Genomic DNA, 15,924 nt, shown 5'->3' with positions numbered 1-15,924 from the left:
ATGGAAATCGTGACAGGCAAGGGACTGTTCTTCATCAGAGTTAAATACATATCCCAGGCACTCACATTTTATCTTCAAAGCAGATCTTGGGCCCAATGACATTTGCTGCTCCGCTCACCATTCGGAAGGCGAAATGTTTCTCGGGACACGGCTGCGGTAAGCCACACTTGAACCTCCTAGGACGTGGGTCTAAGAAAAGACAGTGAGATGTCGCAGAGCGATGACAATTCAGGTGGAACATGGACTGAGGATGACCCATATGGACAGATCTCTCATTAGGACGGCAAGTCATAAGAGATCCTCCCCATTCCCAATTTGAACTGTACTTTCCAAAGATTGCAATACCATTTTTTTACCCTGCTCATGGAGTGAATGTACGAAGCACACGCACTGTATAATGGTGCATTTGTTTTTTTTAGCCAGGTCAAAGCACAAGTATTTCAGCACCAAATGAAACTGATGTATATAAAAAGTGGGGTGAACCCTCCCCCCCCCCCCCCCTTTTTTCATTGATTTTATTTGTAGGTCTCTTCTGTCAAATGCTTCTCTTTTCCCCCTCAAATGTACACTAAGCAGCACTTGCAATGCACAGTCTTGGCACGATTATGTGCTGGGACAGGGTTTAAGCAATCCTGACCAATCAAGACGACCGAAGACTCCGTACCTGCAAAAAGTCCAGGTGAAGATGGAAAAAACGGTGACGGAGGTAATGCGACATTGCAGCGCTAGAGGAGATCACCTAGTAGCCAAGTATGCCATAATGTGCAAATATGCTGCGCATATACATTATGGCAAAAGGCTTCAGGGGGCTTATTTTTAAGGCATTTACTTACGCTTTAACTAGTTAAAAAATAAACAAATTTAAAGAAAAATACAGACGCATCACCTAATCTAACAAATTTAGTCACTTACACCTTGAAGTAGTTCTAAAGGGTGAAGGTTTTTTACCTTCATGCATTCTCTGCATGAAGGTAAAAAACCTTCTGCAAACAGCTGCAGCCCAGTCCCCCCTAAACACCTTACCTGAGCACCGGTCATTGTTCCAGCGATGTGCCTGAGAGCAGAGGCTCTTTCTCCTGATTAGCTCAGACACAGCAGAGGGAGCCATTGGTCCCTGATTGCTGCCAATCACAGCCAATAGAAGGGAGCAGGGGGGCAGGGCCGAGTCACACTTTGACTCTTATGGACACACAGAGCCAGCTCGGTAGTGAGCATGCACCAGTGAGCAGCTTGCTATGGGGGCACTCGTGGGGAGGGAGGGGCCAGGAAAGCCAGTCGGGGACCCAAGAAGTGGACGTCAGGGCTGCTCTGAGCAAAACCCCTGGACAGGAAAGCGGGTAAATAACATGTTTGTTACTTTTAAAAAATAAAAAATGTTATCCTTTACAACCCCCTACCCCTTCACACTTAAACTTAATCCCCAGGTAAAAAAAAAAAAAAAAATGTATTAAACGGCCTAACCTAGAAAATGGACCCTTAAAGCGAAAGTACCTAAATTTGTCTTGATATCATTATTCCCGTAATCCCGTGTGTAGCATCACTACAAGCAAATCAAGCCCTGTTGCAGTGCATGTCAGGGAACATGGCGACAGAACCACAGAGCAGAGTAAGCAGACAGAGGAACATAAGCATGTGGCTGCTGCTGCTTAGCTGTCCAATCAGTAAGCTGGGCTTTGTTTTTGCACAGTTTATTAATCAAGCAGAGCTGCTGCAGTAGACTTCAAGGATATCACTGTGCGCAAGAGAGACTGGATCACAAGACTGACTTGACAGATTTCAGAGGCATTGAAGAGAAAAAAAAAACTTCCATGAAACAGTAGATGCTGGTATTTTTCAACATACGTAGAGTTTGTTTTTGGCAAAAGAACATTCCATGAAAGGAGAGTATGCAAAAAAGGGGTTAGGGTTCCATTACGGAGGGTTAGCGTTAGTGTGAATCTGTGGCCAGGCTGTAGACATTCAAGAATTTATATATTCTTAACAAGCAATAACTTTTTTTTTTTTTAAAAGTATGCACTGAGATTTAAAAGAAGTATGGGTTTAACAAAAAAAATAAAAATTATACTCACCTAGGTGAATGCAGCATCAATCCCAGCAGCATCTGTCCCCCACCGCTTCTAAGACTGAGAACAGAGATCAAATACAGCTGATTGCTCAGTTCTCAGTCTTCAGTGAGCAGACAGCCAGTGACTATCAGTTACCGGCTCTCTGCTCTGCCCTTCCAGCACTCACTGGAGCACTGAGCTGTGCAGGGGGCGGAGAGTGGCTGGCTCAGTCTCCCAGTGGCTTGCTGAGATGCTGAGCCAGCTGCTGGTCCAGGCATCAGAAATGACACCACACCTGGACCAGCTGAAAGACACCAGTCGACAGCAGGTTTAAGCCCACTGTCCGCTGAAAATGGGTCACGGGAGTGCAGAAGGAAATGCATGCCTGTGTTCCATAGAAGTATAGGCAAAATAGCTTTGGCCATACTTATCTTTTAAAGCCACCAACAACGTAATTATTTCTCAAAGTTCACAGAAGGCAGCCTGCAGTTGTCCAGATCTTTCTCTTAGCATCCTAGTCCTCCTTGCTACCAACCCCCCCCCCCCCCCCAGAGCTTATGCTCTGCATTAAAGATTGGAAAGTTACCTATTCAATGCCAGTAAAGGGGGTCAGGAGAGGCTGACCTGCTAAGAGAAGGACTTCTGCACCATGAAACAATTCATCCTCTAAAGCAGGGGTAGGCAACCTGGGGCCCTCAAGCTGTTGCAAAACTACAAGTCCCATCATGCCTCAGAGTAATTGTAACTGCCTGCCAGCCCTTGCAATGCCTCATGGGAAATGTAGTTCCACAACAGCTGGCGGGCCCCAGGTTGCCTACCCCTGCTCTAAAGTGGGGGCTTCTTTTATAGCTCACTTGCTGCTTGTTGTATGCCAAACCAGGAAGAAAAAAAACAAAAACCCACATATATACACAGTATATCTCTGCAACGTATGCAGATTTCCTCAGGTTTGATCTAGTTAAAAAAGCATAGTAAAGAAAAGAAAACTACCTGCTGCTTTGCCAAAAAATGCACTCAGCTCCAATGTCATGTTGTGGGCTCACAACATAGCATTTTGGTAGAGCAAGCATTATCAGCCCTGCCTCATTTTTCCCTTGACAAACTATCCAGAATCGACCTACGCATAGGTTACATAGTTGGTGGTGAGGTTGAAAAAAAGTCCACAGTGTGAGTGTGTGTTTGTGTTTATGTCAATATTACATTGTATATCCCTGTGATGTTGGTGAAGAGAATTCCACATCCTAACCTCTAACAGTAAAGAACTCTCTACGCAGTTTAAGGTTAAACCGCTTCTCTTCTAATTTTAGTGAATGGCTGCGTGTCTTTTTTAATTCCCTTGCGCAGAAAAGTTTCATCCCTATTGTGTCGTCACCAGTTCGGTATTTGTACATTGAAATCATATCCCCTCTCAAGCGTCTCTTCTCCAGAGAAAAAAATAAGTTCAGTGCCCATAGCCGAGATCCTCCAGTCCCTTTATTAGCTGTGTTGCCCTACTCTGGACCCTCTCCAGTTCCAGCACATCCTTCCTGAGGACTGGTGCCCAGAACTGGACGGCATACTCCAGGTGTGGCCGGACCAGAGTAGAATGGGAGAATTATTTTACTGGAATTACTCTCCAACCTCTACAACATAAGGGCTAATCATTCTGTAGTCCCAAGACGAGGACTGGGATGGATAATTACTCTTCCTTAGGACAACACAGGAAGTGTAAAGAGGACACAGAACAGCTCTGAATTTCTGATATGATCAATGGATATGTTTTGCATTTATTAAACATATATAAAAAAAGGCTTTCTATTGCATATGAACAGAACAAAAGGGAGCACATATAGAAAATTCATTGTTAGGGTTTATATACACTTAGATTAGCGTATGCAATTACCTAATATCCATAGCCTGGTCATAGATTCACTTTAAAGGTTAGGGTAAGAGACTGGGTTAATGCATGGAAGGTTTAGGTCTCTGTGTCAAGTATATATTAGCACTGACCTCCAGCCACTAAAAGCCAATTCACAGTTTTTACATACAGTGGATACAAAAAGTCTACACACCCCTGTTAAAAAGTAAAAAGGTTTCTGGGGATTAAAAAAAAATGAGAGAAAAGATAAATAATTTCATAACTTTTTCCACCTTTAATGTGACCTATAAACTGTAAAACTCAGTTGAACAACAGACTGAAATCTTTTAGGTTGCGGGAAGTAAAAATAAAAAATGAAATACGGTTGCATAACTGTGCACCCCCTAAACCAGTGGTTCTCAACCTTCCTAGTGCCGTGACCCCTTGATAAAATTTCCCAAGTTGTGGGGACCCCTAACAGTAAAATTATTTTTGCTGGTCGCGTTTGCTGGCACAGTGCGGCGTTTGCTGGCACAGTGGCAACAATTGATGGGCACAGTGGCTGCACAGTGGGACGTTTGCTGGCACAGTGGCTGCGTTTGGCACAGTGGTAACAATTAAAGGGCACAGTGGCTGCGTTTGATGGCACAGGTGGCAACGTTTGCTGGCACCATGGCGACAATTTATGGGCACAGTGGCTGCGTTTGGCACAGTGGCAACAATTAAAGGGGTCAGTGGCTGCATTTGATGGCCACAGTAGCTGCGTTTGATGGCACAGTGGCAACGTTTTGCTGGCACAGTGGCAACGTTTGCTGGCACAGTGGCGACAATTGATGGGCACAGTGGCTGCCCTTGGCACAGTGCAACAATTAAAGGGCACAGTGGCTGCGTTTGATGGCACAGTGGCGGCATTTGCTGGCACAGTGGCGACAATTGTTGGGCACAGTGGCTGTGTTTGATGGCACAGTGGCGACAATTGATGGGCCACAGTGGTGACGTTTGCTGGCACAGTGGCGACAATTAATGGGCACAGTGGCTGCGTTTGGCACAGTGGCAACAATTAAAGGGCACAGTTCCTGCGTTTGATGGCACAGTGGAAGCGTTTGCTGGCACAGTGGCGACAATTGATGGGCACAGTGGCTGCATTTGATGGCACAGTAGCGGCGTTTGCTGGCACAGTGGCGACAATTGATGGGCACAATGGCTGCATTTGATGGCACAGTGGCGGCGTTTGCTGGCACAGTGGCGACAATTGATGGGCACAGTGGCTGCATTTGATGGCACAGTTGCAGCGTTTTAATGAACTGAAACAATCAGAAAAAAACCCCCATTAAAAACGCTGCAACTGTGCCATCAAATGCAGCCACTGTGCCCATCAATATATATATATCTCCATAATAAAAAAAATGTTTGTCTTGTCAGCTTTTCCTGTGTGTCTGACTTACCAGAAGTCACAGGTGTTCTTCTTCTTCAGCAAGTTTCGTTGCCTCCCTCTTGGTACACTCGTCCGCAGCAAGCGGATTTCGGTGGTGTGTACAAAGATGTCCGCTTGCCGACTTCTAAGTCTAAGCCTTACTGCGGGACGAGAGTACCAAGATGGCGGCGACGGAACGTCACTTCCGTGTAGTCCCTCCTCTCCAGGAAGTGACATCTCGCTGGCCGAGACCGGACGGACTCAGGCAGTAACTTCGGGTCTGTCTCGGCCAGCATTCGCGACCCCCTGGAGAATGGCAATCGACCCCCCAGGGGGTCGCGACCCCCAGGTTGAGAACCGCTGCCCTAAACTAACACTTTGTTAAAGCACTGTTGATTTTATTACAGCACTCGGTCTTTTTGGGTATGAGTCTATCAGCATGGCACATCTTGACTTGGCAATATTTGCCCACTTTTTGCAAAAACATCCAAATCTGTTAGATTAGATGTTAGATGTGCACAGCCCTCTTCAAATCAACCACACAGATTTTCCAATTGGATTCAGGTCTGGGCTCTGGCTGGGCCATTCCAAAACTTAAATCCAAATCAACAAAGGAATGGCTTCACCATAAGAAGATTAATGCTTTGTGTCGTTGTCATGCTGAAAGATGAAGTTCCTCTTCAGGTTCAGCTTTCTAGCAGAAGCCTGAAGGGTTGTGTCAATATTGACTGGTATTTGAAACGGTTCATAACTCCCTCTACCTTGACTAAGGCCCCTGTTGTAGCTGAGAAAAACAGCCCCAAAGCATAATGCTGCCACCACCATGCTTCACCAAGGATATGGTGTTCTTTGGGTGATGTGTAGTGTTGTTTTTGCGCCAAACATATATCTTTTGGAATTATGGCCAAAAAGTTCAACCTTGGTTTCATCAGACCAGAACACATTTTCCCACATGCTTTTGGGAGACTTCAGATGCGTTTTTTGCAAAATTTAGCCTGGGCTTCCGTCTTGCTACTCTACTCCATAGCCCAGACATATGAAGAATACGTGAGATTGTTGCCACCACACAGCCAGTACTTGCCAGATATTCCTGCAGCTCCTTTAAATGTTGCTGTAGGGCCTCTTGGCAGCCTCCCTGACCAGTATTCTTCTCATCTTTTTCATCAATTTTGGAAGGACGTCCATTTATTCGTAACCTCACTGTTGTGTCATATTTTCACCACTTGATGACGTCTGTCTTCACGGTGTTCCATGGTATAGCTAAAGGTCTTGGAAATTCTTTTGTACCCTTCTCCAGACTGATACCTTTTAACAATGAGATCCCTCTGATGCCGACCATGGCTTTTGCTGTAGGATGTGACTAAGAAAATGTCAGGAAAGACCCACTAGAACACCTGAACTTTATTTGGGGTTAATCAGAGGCACTTTAAATGATCGCAGTTGTCTATGGACTCCTATTTAACATGGGTTTGAACGTGACTGCTTAATCCTGAACACAGCTACATCCCCAGTTATAAGAGGGTGTGCACACTTATGCAACCACATTATTTTATTTTTACTTCCTCCCCCTAAAAGATTTCAGTATTTCAGTTTGTTTTTCAATTCAGTTGTACAGTTTATAGGTCCACGTTAAAGGCAGAAAAAGTTTTGAAATTATTTAATCTTAGTTTTTTTTTACATCATAGAAACCTGACATTTTAACAGGGGTGTGTAGACTTTTTTTTTCTTTAACAGATTACCTAAGAGTTAGGGTTAGGATACCTATGAAAAATAGGAATATAGGGGATGCCATTACTGACTATTTTTCAAAGATGCTGGTTCCAGGGCTGTCATCCTGATCTTGCTTCACCCACTACCAGCTACTGATCTAGAACAAGCTTCAAATGAGCTTCAGATTTCAATGACTGCATATTTGATTCAGGTCATTAAGCACCAGTTAGAAGAGTTAAGATCTGAAAAGCAGACTGCACCTTTAAAAATCAAAATTTGTAATAGGTGGTCTGATTCTTGCCCTCACAGGTATACACCAACCTTTCCCCCTTACCATATAACCCTTGCAAAACCCCTTCCTGAAAATCTAACTCTAACCTAATCCCATACCACCTTACTATGGCTAACAAAGTGTACCTAAACCCAAAACCTTCTCGTTTATGTTCAGGGTAGATTGTGGAGGGGTCAAAGCCTGTCAGGTTTTTATTTCGTGAATGAACAAAGGTAAAGTTGTTGGCGCTACAAATCAGCATACATGAAAAAATTCAACATAAATAATAGTGCAAGTGAATCATGTGCAAATAGCAAACTAATAAAATCCAATGTGACATTCCCAACACCATAAATCATATATAATCTTCTGGTTTGATGTGTCTTCAAGTAAATGCTTCACCACAAGTGCTCATTAATTAGATGGCAACTCACCAAAAGGTATTTGACCAAAATAGACTTATTTGAATGAACCAGAAAGATCAGTCCTGATGACGCCAGTACAGTGAAACGTACGTCGGAGCAGGTATTTGGCATTTCCGGGTCCCATATTTGACATCCAACTAACTAGTATATGCAGAATGAGGCGTGGATCGCATGCCCCCGCGAGCCTGATATACCCATCCACACATGCTGTAGAAACCTTAGTGCCGGGATTGGCACAGTCACATGAGAGCGCAACTTTTGTTATATTTTTAACCATTTTAATAAAACGTACTACACCATAAGAGCGCTTCTTTGTTTCCCTGGTGGAGTCTGTTCCCACATCCTTAGCATTTGTCGGAGGGGGTCCCACAGTGGAGAGATTTTTACCCAGGATCTATCTGGTTCATGCAAATCAAAGCATATTTTGATCTACCGTAAAAAGTGGTCAAACCTTTGGCGAGTTGCCATCTACCTCACGAGCACTCGTGCTGAAGCATTTACTTTAAGACACATCAAACCAGAAGATTATATATGATTTATGGTGTTGGGATTGTCACATTGGATTTTATTGGTTTGCTATTTGCACATGATTCACTTGCACTATTACTTATGTTGAATTTTTTCATGTATGACGATTTGTAGTGCCAACACCTTTGCCTTTGTTTATTCACCAAGTTTATACTTTCTTAAAGGCGCAGCTACATGATTTAATATCACTTCAGGCACCATTATCAGCCACATTTTTTTATAGGTTTTTATTTCGGTTTACACTGGAGAGATTTATTTCTATTTGTCTTTATGTCTACAGGCAGTCCCCGGGTTACAACCAAGATAGGCTCTGTAGATTTATTCTTCAAGTGATTGTAAAGGCTCGTTTTTTTTTCCTATAAAAATAATAAACATGTTATGTTATACTTACCTGCCCTGTTGCAATGGATTTGCACAGAGCAGCCCAAATCCTGCTCTTCTCGGGTCCCTCTTCTGTGATCTTGGCCCCTCCCTCCAGTTCAGTGCCCCCACAGCAAGCAGCTTGCTAAGGGGGCACCCGAGCTGAGTCACCGCTCCCTGTGTCCATTCAGACATGGAGCCCTGACCCGGCCCCCTCTCTTCCCTGATTGGCTAGCTGACTTTGACAGCAGCGGGAGCCAATGGCGCCGCTGCTGTGTCTCAGTCAATCAGGAAGGAGAATCTGGGATGACCGAGAGACTCGCTGGACAGAGAGATCTCAAGTAAGCGTTAGGGGGCTGCTGCACACAGGAGGCTTTTAATCTTAATGCATAGAATGCATTAAGATAAAAAACCTTCTGCCTTTACAACCCCTTTAAGTGAATTTGTATGCAAGTTGGAACAGGTACTTTTTATTCATTTTAAGTATAACTCCAGCCGAACATCTTTTTTTAAAGTTTTGGATAGCACAGGGAAGGGTAAACTGGCCATGCAGTGATATGGGATTGCTGACAAGTCTGCCGAACAGTAGGTGGCAGCATGTGGCGAACAGTAGGTGGCAGCATGCGGCAAACAGCAGGATGGCCGCCCAGCAGTTTCTGGGTTCTGCCTCGGTTCTTAAGTATGAGTCGTACCTAAGTTGGATGTTTAACTTAGGGACTGCCAGTATTATCACCGAGAAAGGGATGGGAAATCCAAATGTTTTTAGTTATCACCAAAACAGAAGGCGGAGGTTAATAATGTTGTTCAGGTCACTTCTGTAAAATAAAAGGGGATTTACTTCACAAGAGATTTCCTCTCTCGCTGTTGTATCTAGTGGACAGGAAGTGAAGGGAAAAATTTCAAAAAGGACACAGATGGCAATAAATCTGAGACGGGGTAGAAAACATTCATTCATAAGCAGGAAAACAGCCTTGGCTTTAGAGATCACTTGAAGTATCCTGACAATAATTGCCTTGCCCCAAAAGTATTGGCGTTCGAATCTAAAGGCCAAGCCACAAGGTTTACCTGAGACAGTACCCCTTGCTGGTGGCAATGTGGAAGCAGGTGAAATACCTCTATAGTGATCTGGTTGCTGGTGAGTAGCCACCAGGATCAGGACTACTAATGTCACACAACCCTAACAGTCCTGCATCAAGTAGTACCTGTGCCTAATAACAAACTAAAGACCTGACTGCAAAAGTTTTGCTGCCCTTCTCTACTGCCATCAGTTACACAGAAGCTGCCAATACTGAGGAAAACCTTGGCATGCAAGAACACTTTCAAAGCATAATTGCTCTCATCACAGCCCTGCTGCGATCAACCAATCCTTGAATTTATTCGGAAACTGTCTCAATTCACATAGCATTATACAAGGAATACATAGGGCTTCCCTTTTTCTGCCCCATAACTAATTCTGAAATCACAAATGGATTTCACGGTCACGTTAAAATACAGTATCCTTAGCTTTGTGAATTGAGCATCAAGTATGACAGCCTATGATGGAAAGCATTTAATGATCATGGGAATAGAACAGGACACAAAGTATATTGCAATTTCAGCAACCTTTGTTGTTTATTTCCATGCATGATGGTTATGAAAGGTGTTTATTTCATAGGTAACCATGCAGACTGAAATGTTACTAAGATCATGCTGCAGTGTGAGCATGCATTTTCAGGATATGGACGCAGAGCGATCAAGCTACACTAAAAGCTCATTTGCCACAATTAATGATGATTTCATGAGGGGTTAGAAGGTTAGTAAGAGATTTTGCTTTGAGGGGAAAATTTTTGCGAAGGGTAAAATCGAGGTTAGAAATGAAGTAGCCAAGGTTTATTCAGGCACTGGTGCGAATACTCACCAGCTGTAGTGCTCACTTCAGGACCTGCGGACAACGAGCACAATTGAGGAATCAGGGAAAAAAAAAAAAACTAACAGCCAACCAAAATCACAGCATCACAGCATAATAGGATACATTTAGGAGAAGAACCAGAAAACGGAAAACCAGTGGTGTCGACATGGTAGCTATTTTACTGTAATCTTTATTTTAGGAAATAAAGTGAGATAGATGCTAAATTAAACACGGGGGGGGAACCTGGTCCTCATGTTGCCTGCTTAGTCCCATTTCACTCATTGGTATAAGGACTTCTAAATAAAATGAAAGCCACTCACCAGAATGGAAAGCATTTTTTTTTCTATAGATTTTCTTTGTTATGGCCACATTTTAAGATGTAAATGTATTTTTTTTTTGGTTAAAAGGAGAAGTATGGCCAAAGCTTTTTTGGGCATACCTCTCCTATGGATCACAGAAGTGCTGTTAGTTCTTCACTCCTGTGACCCATTTTCTAGCCAACATCAGGGGCTCCCTGTCGGCCGACGTCACTCACCTGGTCCAGGCTTGGGAGAGATCCCAACCATATGGTCGGTATCCAGTCAGAAGCCTGGACCAGCACTTGGCTCAGGCTCTTATACCCCTTTCACATTGAGGAGGTTTTCAGGCGTTTTAGCGCAAGAAATAGCCTCCAACGCCTGAAAACTGCCTCCCATACATTTTAGTGTGACTTTTCACACTGGGCGCATTGTGCTTGCGGGACATTGGGAAAAATCCTGCAAGCAGCATCTTTGGGGCGGTGTGGGAGCGCTGTATACAGCGCTCCCAAAACGCCCTGCCCATTGAAATGAATTGGCAGCGCTTCAAGCGCCACAACATGGGCGCTTTTAACCCCTTATTTGGGGTTAAAAGTGCCCCTACTAGCGACCGAAAAAGCGGTGGGCGCTTTAGCGCTAACAGCCGGGCGCTGCAGTGTGAAAGTCGCTTTTAATCCGATCTGCTCTTTTAAGCAAACATTGTGCTCAAATACTGGATATAAAACAGACTATATGGGAAAAAAATTTGGGAACACCTGGTCATTACACCTATATGAGCTTGTTGGATATCCCATTCCGAAACTATGGGCCTTAATGTGTTGTGTGTTCAGACGTTCTGCTAAAGCTGACCTATAATGAACCTGTCATCTGTACCTATAATAGCTAAAGCCCTGTGTACTGTTCAACTGGGCAGTAACACAAATCTGTAATGCCCCTGGGGGTTTAAATGCATGGGTGTCGCTTTAGTAAAATCTGGTGCAAAGATGGTGCAGTTTACCAGAGAAACCAAGGTCTCATCTTCCTTTCTGTTGGAAAGTAAAACAAGGTGTTACTAAGGTTGCTGTAGCTTTCTCTTTACTCTAGTGTTGAACCCCACAGCAGGTTACAAGTCAACATATGCTCCCCTGAGATGGGACAGTAAGGCCCCTTTCACACTTATACGACTTCAAAGTCGCACGATTTTACCGCAATGTCGAGGGCCACAATTTCAGGGAATGCCTGCGTAAACTTGAGGTCTTTTGACCCCAATTCGCATCAAAGTCGGACCAAAGTAGTACAGGGACTACTTTGAAGCCGCACAGATATGAATGGTACTTATTGGAAATCATGGGGTACGACCTGTCATGCGAATTTGCTGTCCCAAGTCGCATGACAAGTTGCACAAGTGTGAAAGGGGCCTAAGGCTGCATTCACACCTGAGCGTTTCGTTTTCAGGCAGAAAGTCGTACGTTTTTACCGCGATATTGCACAGGTCAAAAGGTCACCAATGTAAAAAGCAGAAAAACGCCTGTTATCTGCCCAAAAAGAAGCTCATGTACTTTTTTAAACTTCAGGCATTTTGCTTCAGGCTACAAAACGCTCAGACGTGAACAGGGGCCATTTAAATGAATAGGCTTTTGTTTGTTGGGCGTTTTACAAGCTGAAAATGTTTAGGTGTGAATGCAGCCTAAATAACCTTATGGTTGGCAATGTGCATTAAAAAAAACTGCCTGCTTTGCACTTACCCACCAGCTTTTCTAGTTTTGTGATCTACCAGAGAAATTTGAAGATGGATGAATAATTGCCTGCTAGGGCACAACCCTGTTATTTCACATGCTTTCAGTGGTCATGAGAGTAAGAAACAATTGATTACTTACCACCTAGGATTTGCTGTAATCTCGGAAAGCCACCCTGCCCTCCCAACATAATTCCTGCCAAAATCCATGTCAAGCCCACTGTGAGGAGAACCACGATAATACGAACAGGACCTGCCAACAACAAGTTAGTCCAGATCAACAACTTCAAACTATTTCTACAGCTCGTATACGAGAAGGGTATACGACAAACTTTTACAAAGCATTTCCAAAGCTTTCCACAAACTTCAAGGCGTTCGGGAATATTAAAACACAGATTCAATTAAAGCATAACTCCACTTTTGTTGAGAAAAAAAAAACATTACTTTCTGGGTGATCTATGTACATTACAAGGATTATAACAACCTTTGTTGCAGATTCCTCTCTTTTGTTATTCTGAAGAAATCCCTGTGTGTTTGTCTGTGCTCAGTGGGTCTAATGGGAGTGGTTTCATAATTATCATTCAGCTCTGGCAGTTGCAAAGCACCAATGAGGAAATCTGCTGGGCCTGCATCCCTTTAGAGAGGTTCCTTTTGGAAATATCTCACAAAAAATGAAATTTTTGCTGCAGGGGATGCCTGAAATCTTACTTGTATCTTAGGCAGACTTAAGGGAAAATTGGTGAGCCAATCACACAAGCAGGAAATTATGTTTCTGGGGAGTGGTCACGACACATTCTGTGTATAGAACAACTCCACGTAGCCATATTGCATTTATAGAAAATTACAGCGGCTGCAGACTGAAAAGGAAAGGTAATTTTTAATAACATTCAATTACAATATCTTGTATCACAATTGTACGCACTATTTCTTTATTTGCTATTTTTTTCCCCCACGAAAGTGGAGTTACCCTTTAAGAATGATGACCATCCCTTGAAGCAAGCTCCTAGCAGGTTTCAGATGTTTTTTGGAAAGCTTCAGTTCCACTTGAGGGGCCCATTTACACTTGTATGTTGTGGCAACGTGTCCTAAAATGCAAGCATTAACTCGTGTTGCTGCAACACGTGGCAATTTACCTGCTCTGTGTGGGGTGTCGTGGTGCAAATCATTGTGAATGCCCCCCCAACACATTGTACAGTAGAGCCCCAAAGCAGCACACCACATTATACAGTTACATAGACTATATTACCAAAAGTATTGGGATGCCTGCCTTTACACGCACATGAACTTTAAAGTGTTACTAAACCCAGTAATGTGAAAATAGTTCATCTATATAAATGTTTGACTGATCTGTATATAACGGTCACATGATAAACTGCAGAGTTTGTTCAGAGCTGTGTGTTCAGGGAGGAGATTTCCACTATAGCCTGTATACACACCCACATGTATGAGGTCAATATCATGTGACCTGGCTAGCTCTGAGAACAATGAAATGTTCTCTCCAGCATAAAAGACACAACTGAGCATGTGCAGGTTGGCTAACCTGCTTGTGTGTTAGACCCCCATACACACTATACAACTTTTGTTGTCGGATTTTCTTTAGATTTACCAAAACCATGTAGTGCAAGGGCCTGCCTGATTGCATACAAATTGAAACTCTGAAGGTTTGACCCCATATTATATGGTTTTGGTAAATCTGAGGGAAAAAAAAATCTACAGAAAATTGTATAGTGTGTATCCAGCTTTAGCTGGCCTTCCCCAGATAGACAGTGTAGGAGAGGAAGGATCTATGCATACAGAATCAAACATTCTTTTTACACAATGCAGAGGATTAACCCCTTAAGTCCCACAGCGAGTATAACAAGCATGCTATTCTGCATATACAGACTGATTTTACGGTTGTGGGTTTAGTAACACTTTAATGGCATCCAAATCTTAGTCCGTAGGGTTCAATATTGAGTTGGCCTACCCTTTGGAGCTATAACAGCTTCAACTCTTCTGGGAAGGCTGTCCACAAGGTTTAGGAGTGTGTCTATGGGAATGTTTGACCATTCTTCCAGAAGCCGATTTGTGATGTTAGACAAGAAGGCCTGGCTCGCAGTTTCCGCTCTAACTCATCCCAAATGTGTTCTATCCAGTGGAGGCTAACCCTTAGTTTACCCTAATCAGCTCTAATTAAGTCCTCGCTCTCTCCCCCCCCCCCCCCCGAATTATTATTTTATTGCTGATTTGTGTTTACTTCTAGATCATTATATGGCACATAACCTTATCTAATGCATATTTGTATCCTGGCTCCTCTATAATAAAAGCTACGTTGGTTACTGTCACATGTCAAGGGTAGGTACACAGTGCCCTGCCAATGGAACTCTGCTAACAGAGTAGAGCTGCACGATTCTAATTAGAAGTTCACAATTCTTGTGGCGTAACATCTTTCACAGACAAAAAAAGTGGAAAAGCAAAAAGCCAAATCTGACACATTCCAGGTAAAACTCCAAAATGCACTGGACAAGATTATTGGCACCTTCTTAAAGTTGTAAGAAATAATTGCATTCCAAGTTTGTGATGCTCCTGCAATTTGTAATCAAAGTCACCTGTATCTGGTAACATGTGCTGACAATATAGAAATGACAATGGCAACCAGTTAAAATGGTGAAAAATTCACTCAAACTTTCTGTTGTGTGTGTCTCTATGTGCCAAACGAAGAATGGGGAAAAGAAAGAGCAGCAAAGAATTGTTTTGAGGATTTGAGGCAAGAAAAAAAAAAATGTGGAAAAGCATGGACAATCTCAAGGTAAAAAGTCCATCTCCAGAGATACTAATGTTCCTGTGTTCACTGGGCGCACCATTGTGAAAAAGTTTATAGCCCATGGCACTGTAGCTAATCTCCCTGGACGTGGACGAAAGAGAAAAATTGATCAAAGATTGCAACAAAGGATTGTTCAAATGGTGGATAAAAAACCTTGACCACTTTCCAGACAAATTCAAGCTGACCTTTAGTCACAGGGTACAACTGTGTTAGCTCGCACTATATGTCTCCATCTGAATGAAAAGGGACAGTATGGTAGGAGACCCAGGAAGACCCCACTGCTACACAGAAACAAAAAGCCAGATTTAGAGTTTGTCAAAACTTAACTGAGGAAGATAAAAATCCTTTTGGGAGTATGTGCTGTGGACGGACGAAACAAAATTTACAGCTTTTTGGTAAAGCTGTCAGTCTAGTGTTTTCAGAAAAAAATTAGGCCTTCAAAGAAAAGAATACAGTCCCTACAGTAAAACATGGTAGCAGTTCACTGATGTTTTGGGGTTGCTTTGCTGCTGCAGGCACTGAATGTCTTGACCGTGTGCATGGCATTATGAAATCTAAAGACTACCAAAGAATTCTGGGGTGCAGTGTAGGGCCCAGTGTCAGAAAGTTGGGTCTCTGTCAGAGGTCATGAGT

At 43.2% G+C, this 15,924-nt stretch overlaps 1 protein-coding gene across 2 annotated transcripts in view; it reads right to left on the bottom strand.

Moving 5' to 3' along the window:
• Positions 1–15,924, bottom strand: part of FAM3A (FAM3 metabolism regulating signaling molecule A) — a 110,065-nt gene that overhangs the window by 42,221 nt on the left and 51,920 nt on the right. Inside the window, exons 3-5 of one of the 2 annotated variants that reach the window (XM_073600400.1) lie at positions 12,631–12,741; positions 10,488–10,511; positions 66–189 (exon numbers count right to left, since the gene is read on the bottom strand). In XM_073600400.1, coding sequence (XP_073456501.1) covers positions 66–189; positions 10,488–10,511; positions 12,631–12,741 — 259 coding nt within the window. The remainder of the gene's footprint in view (positions 1–65; positions 190–10,487; positions 10,512–12,630; positions 12,742–15,924) is intronic. The other variant, XM_073600401.1, reaches the window with a different exon arrangement.

Source organism: Aquarana catesbeiana, linkage group LG09 (assembly GCF_042186555.1).
Source record: "Aquarana catesbeiana isolate 2022-GZ linkage group LG09, ASM4218655v1, whole genome shotgun sequence".
NCBI lineage: Eukaryota > Metazoa > Chordata > Amphibia > Anura > Ranidae > Aquarana > Aquarana catesbeiana.
The sequence above is the reverse complement of the archived record's forward strand: the minus strand, read 5'-3'. Positions and strand labels throughout refer to the sequence as shown.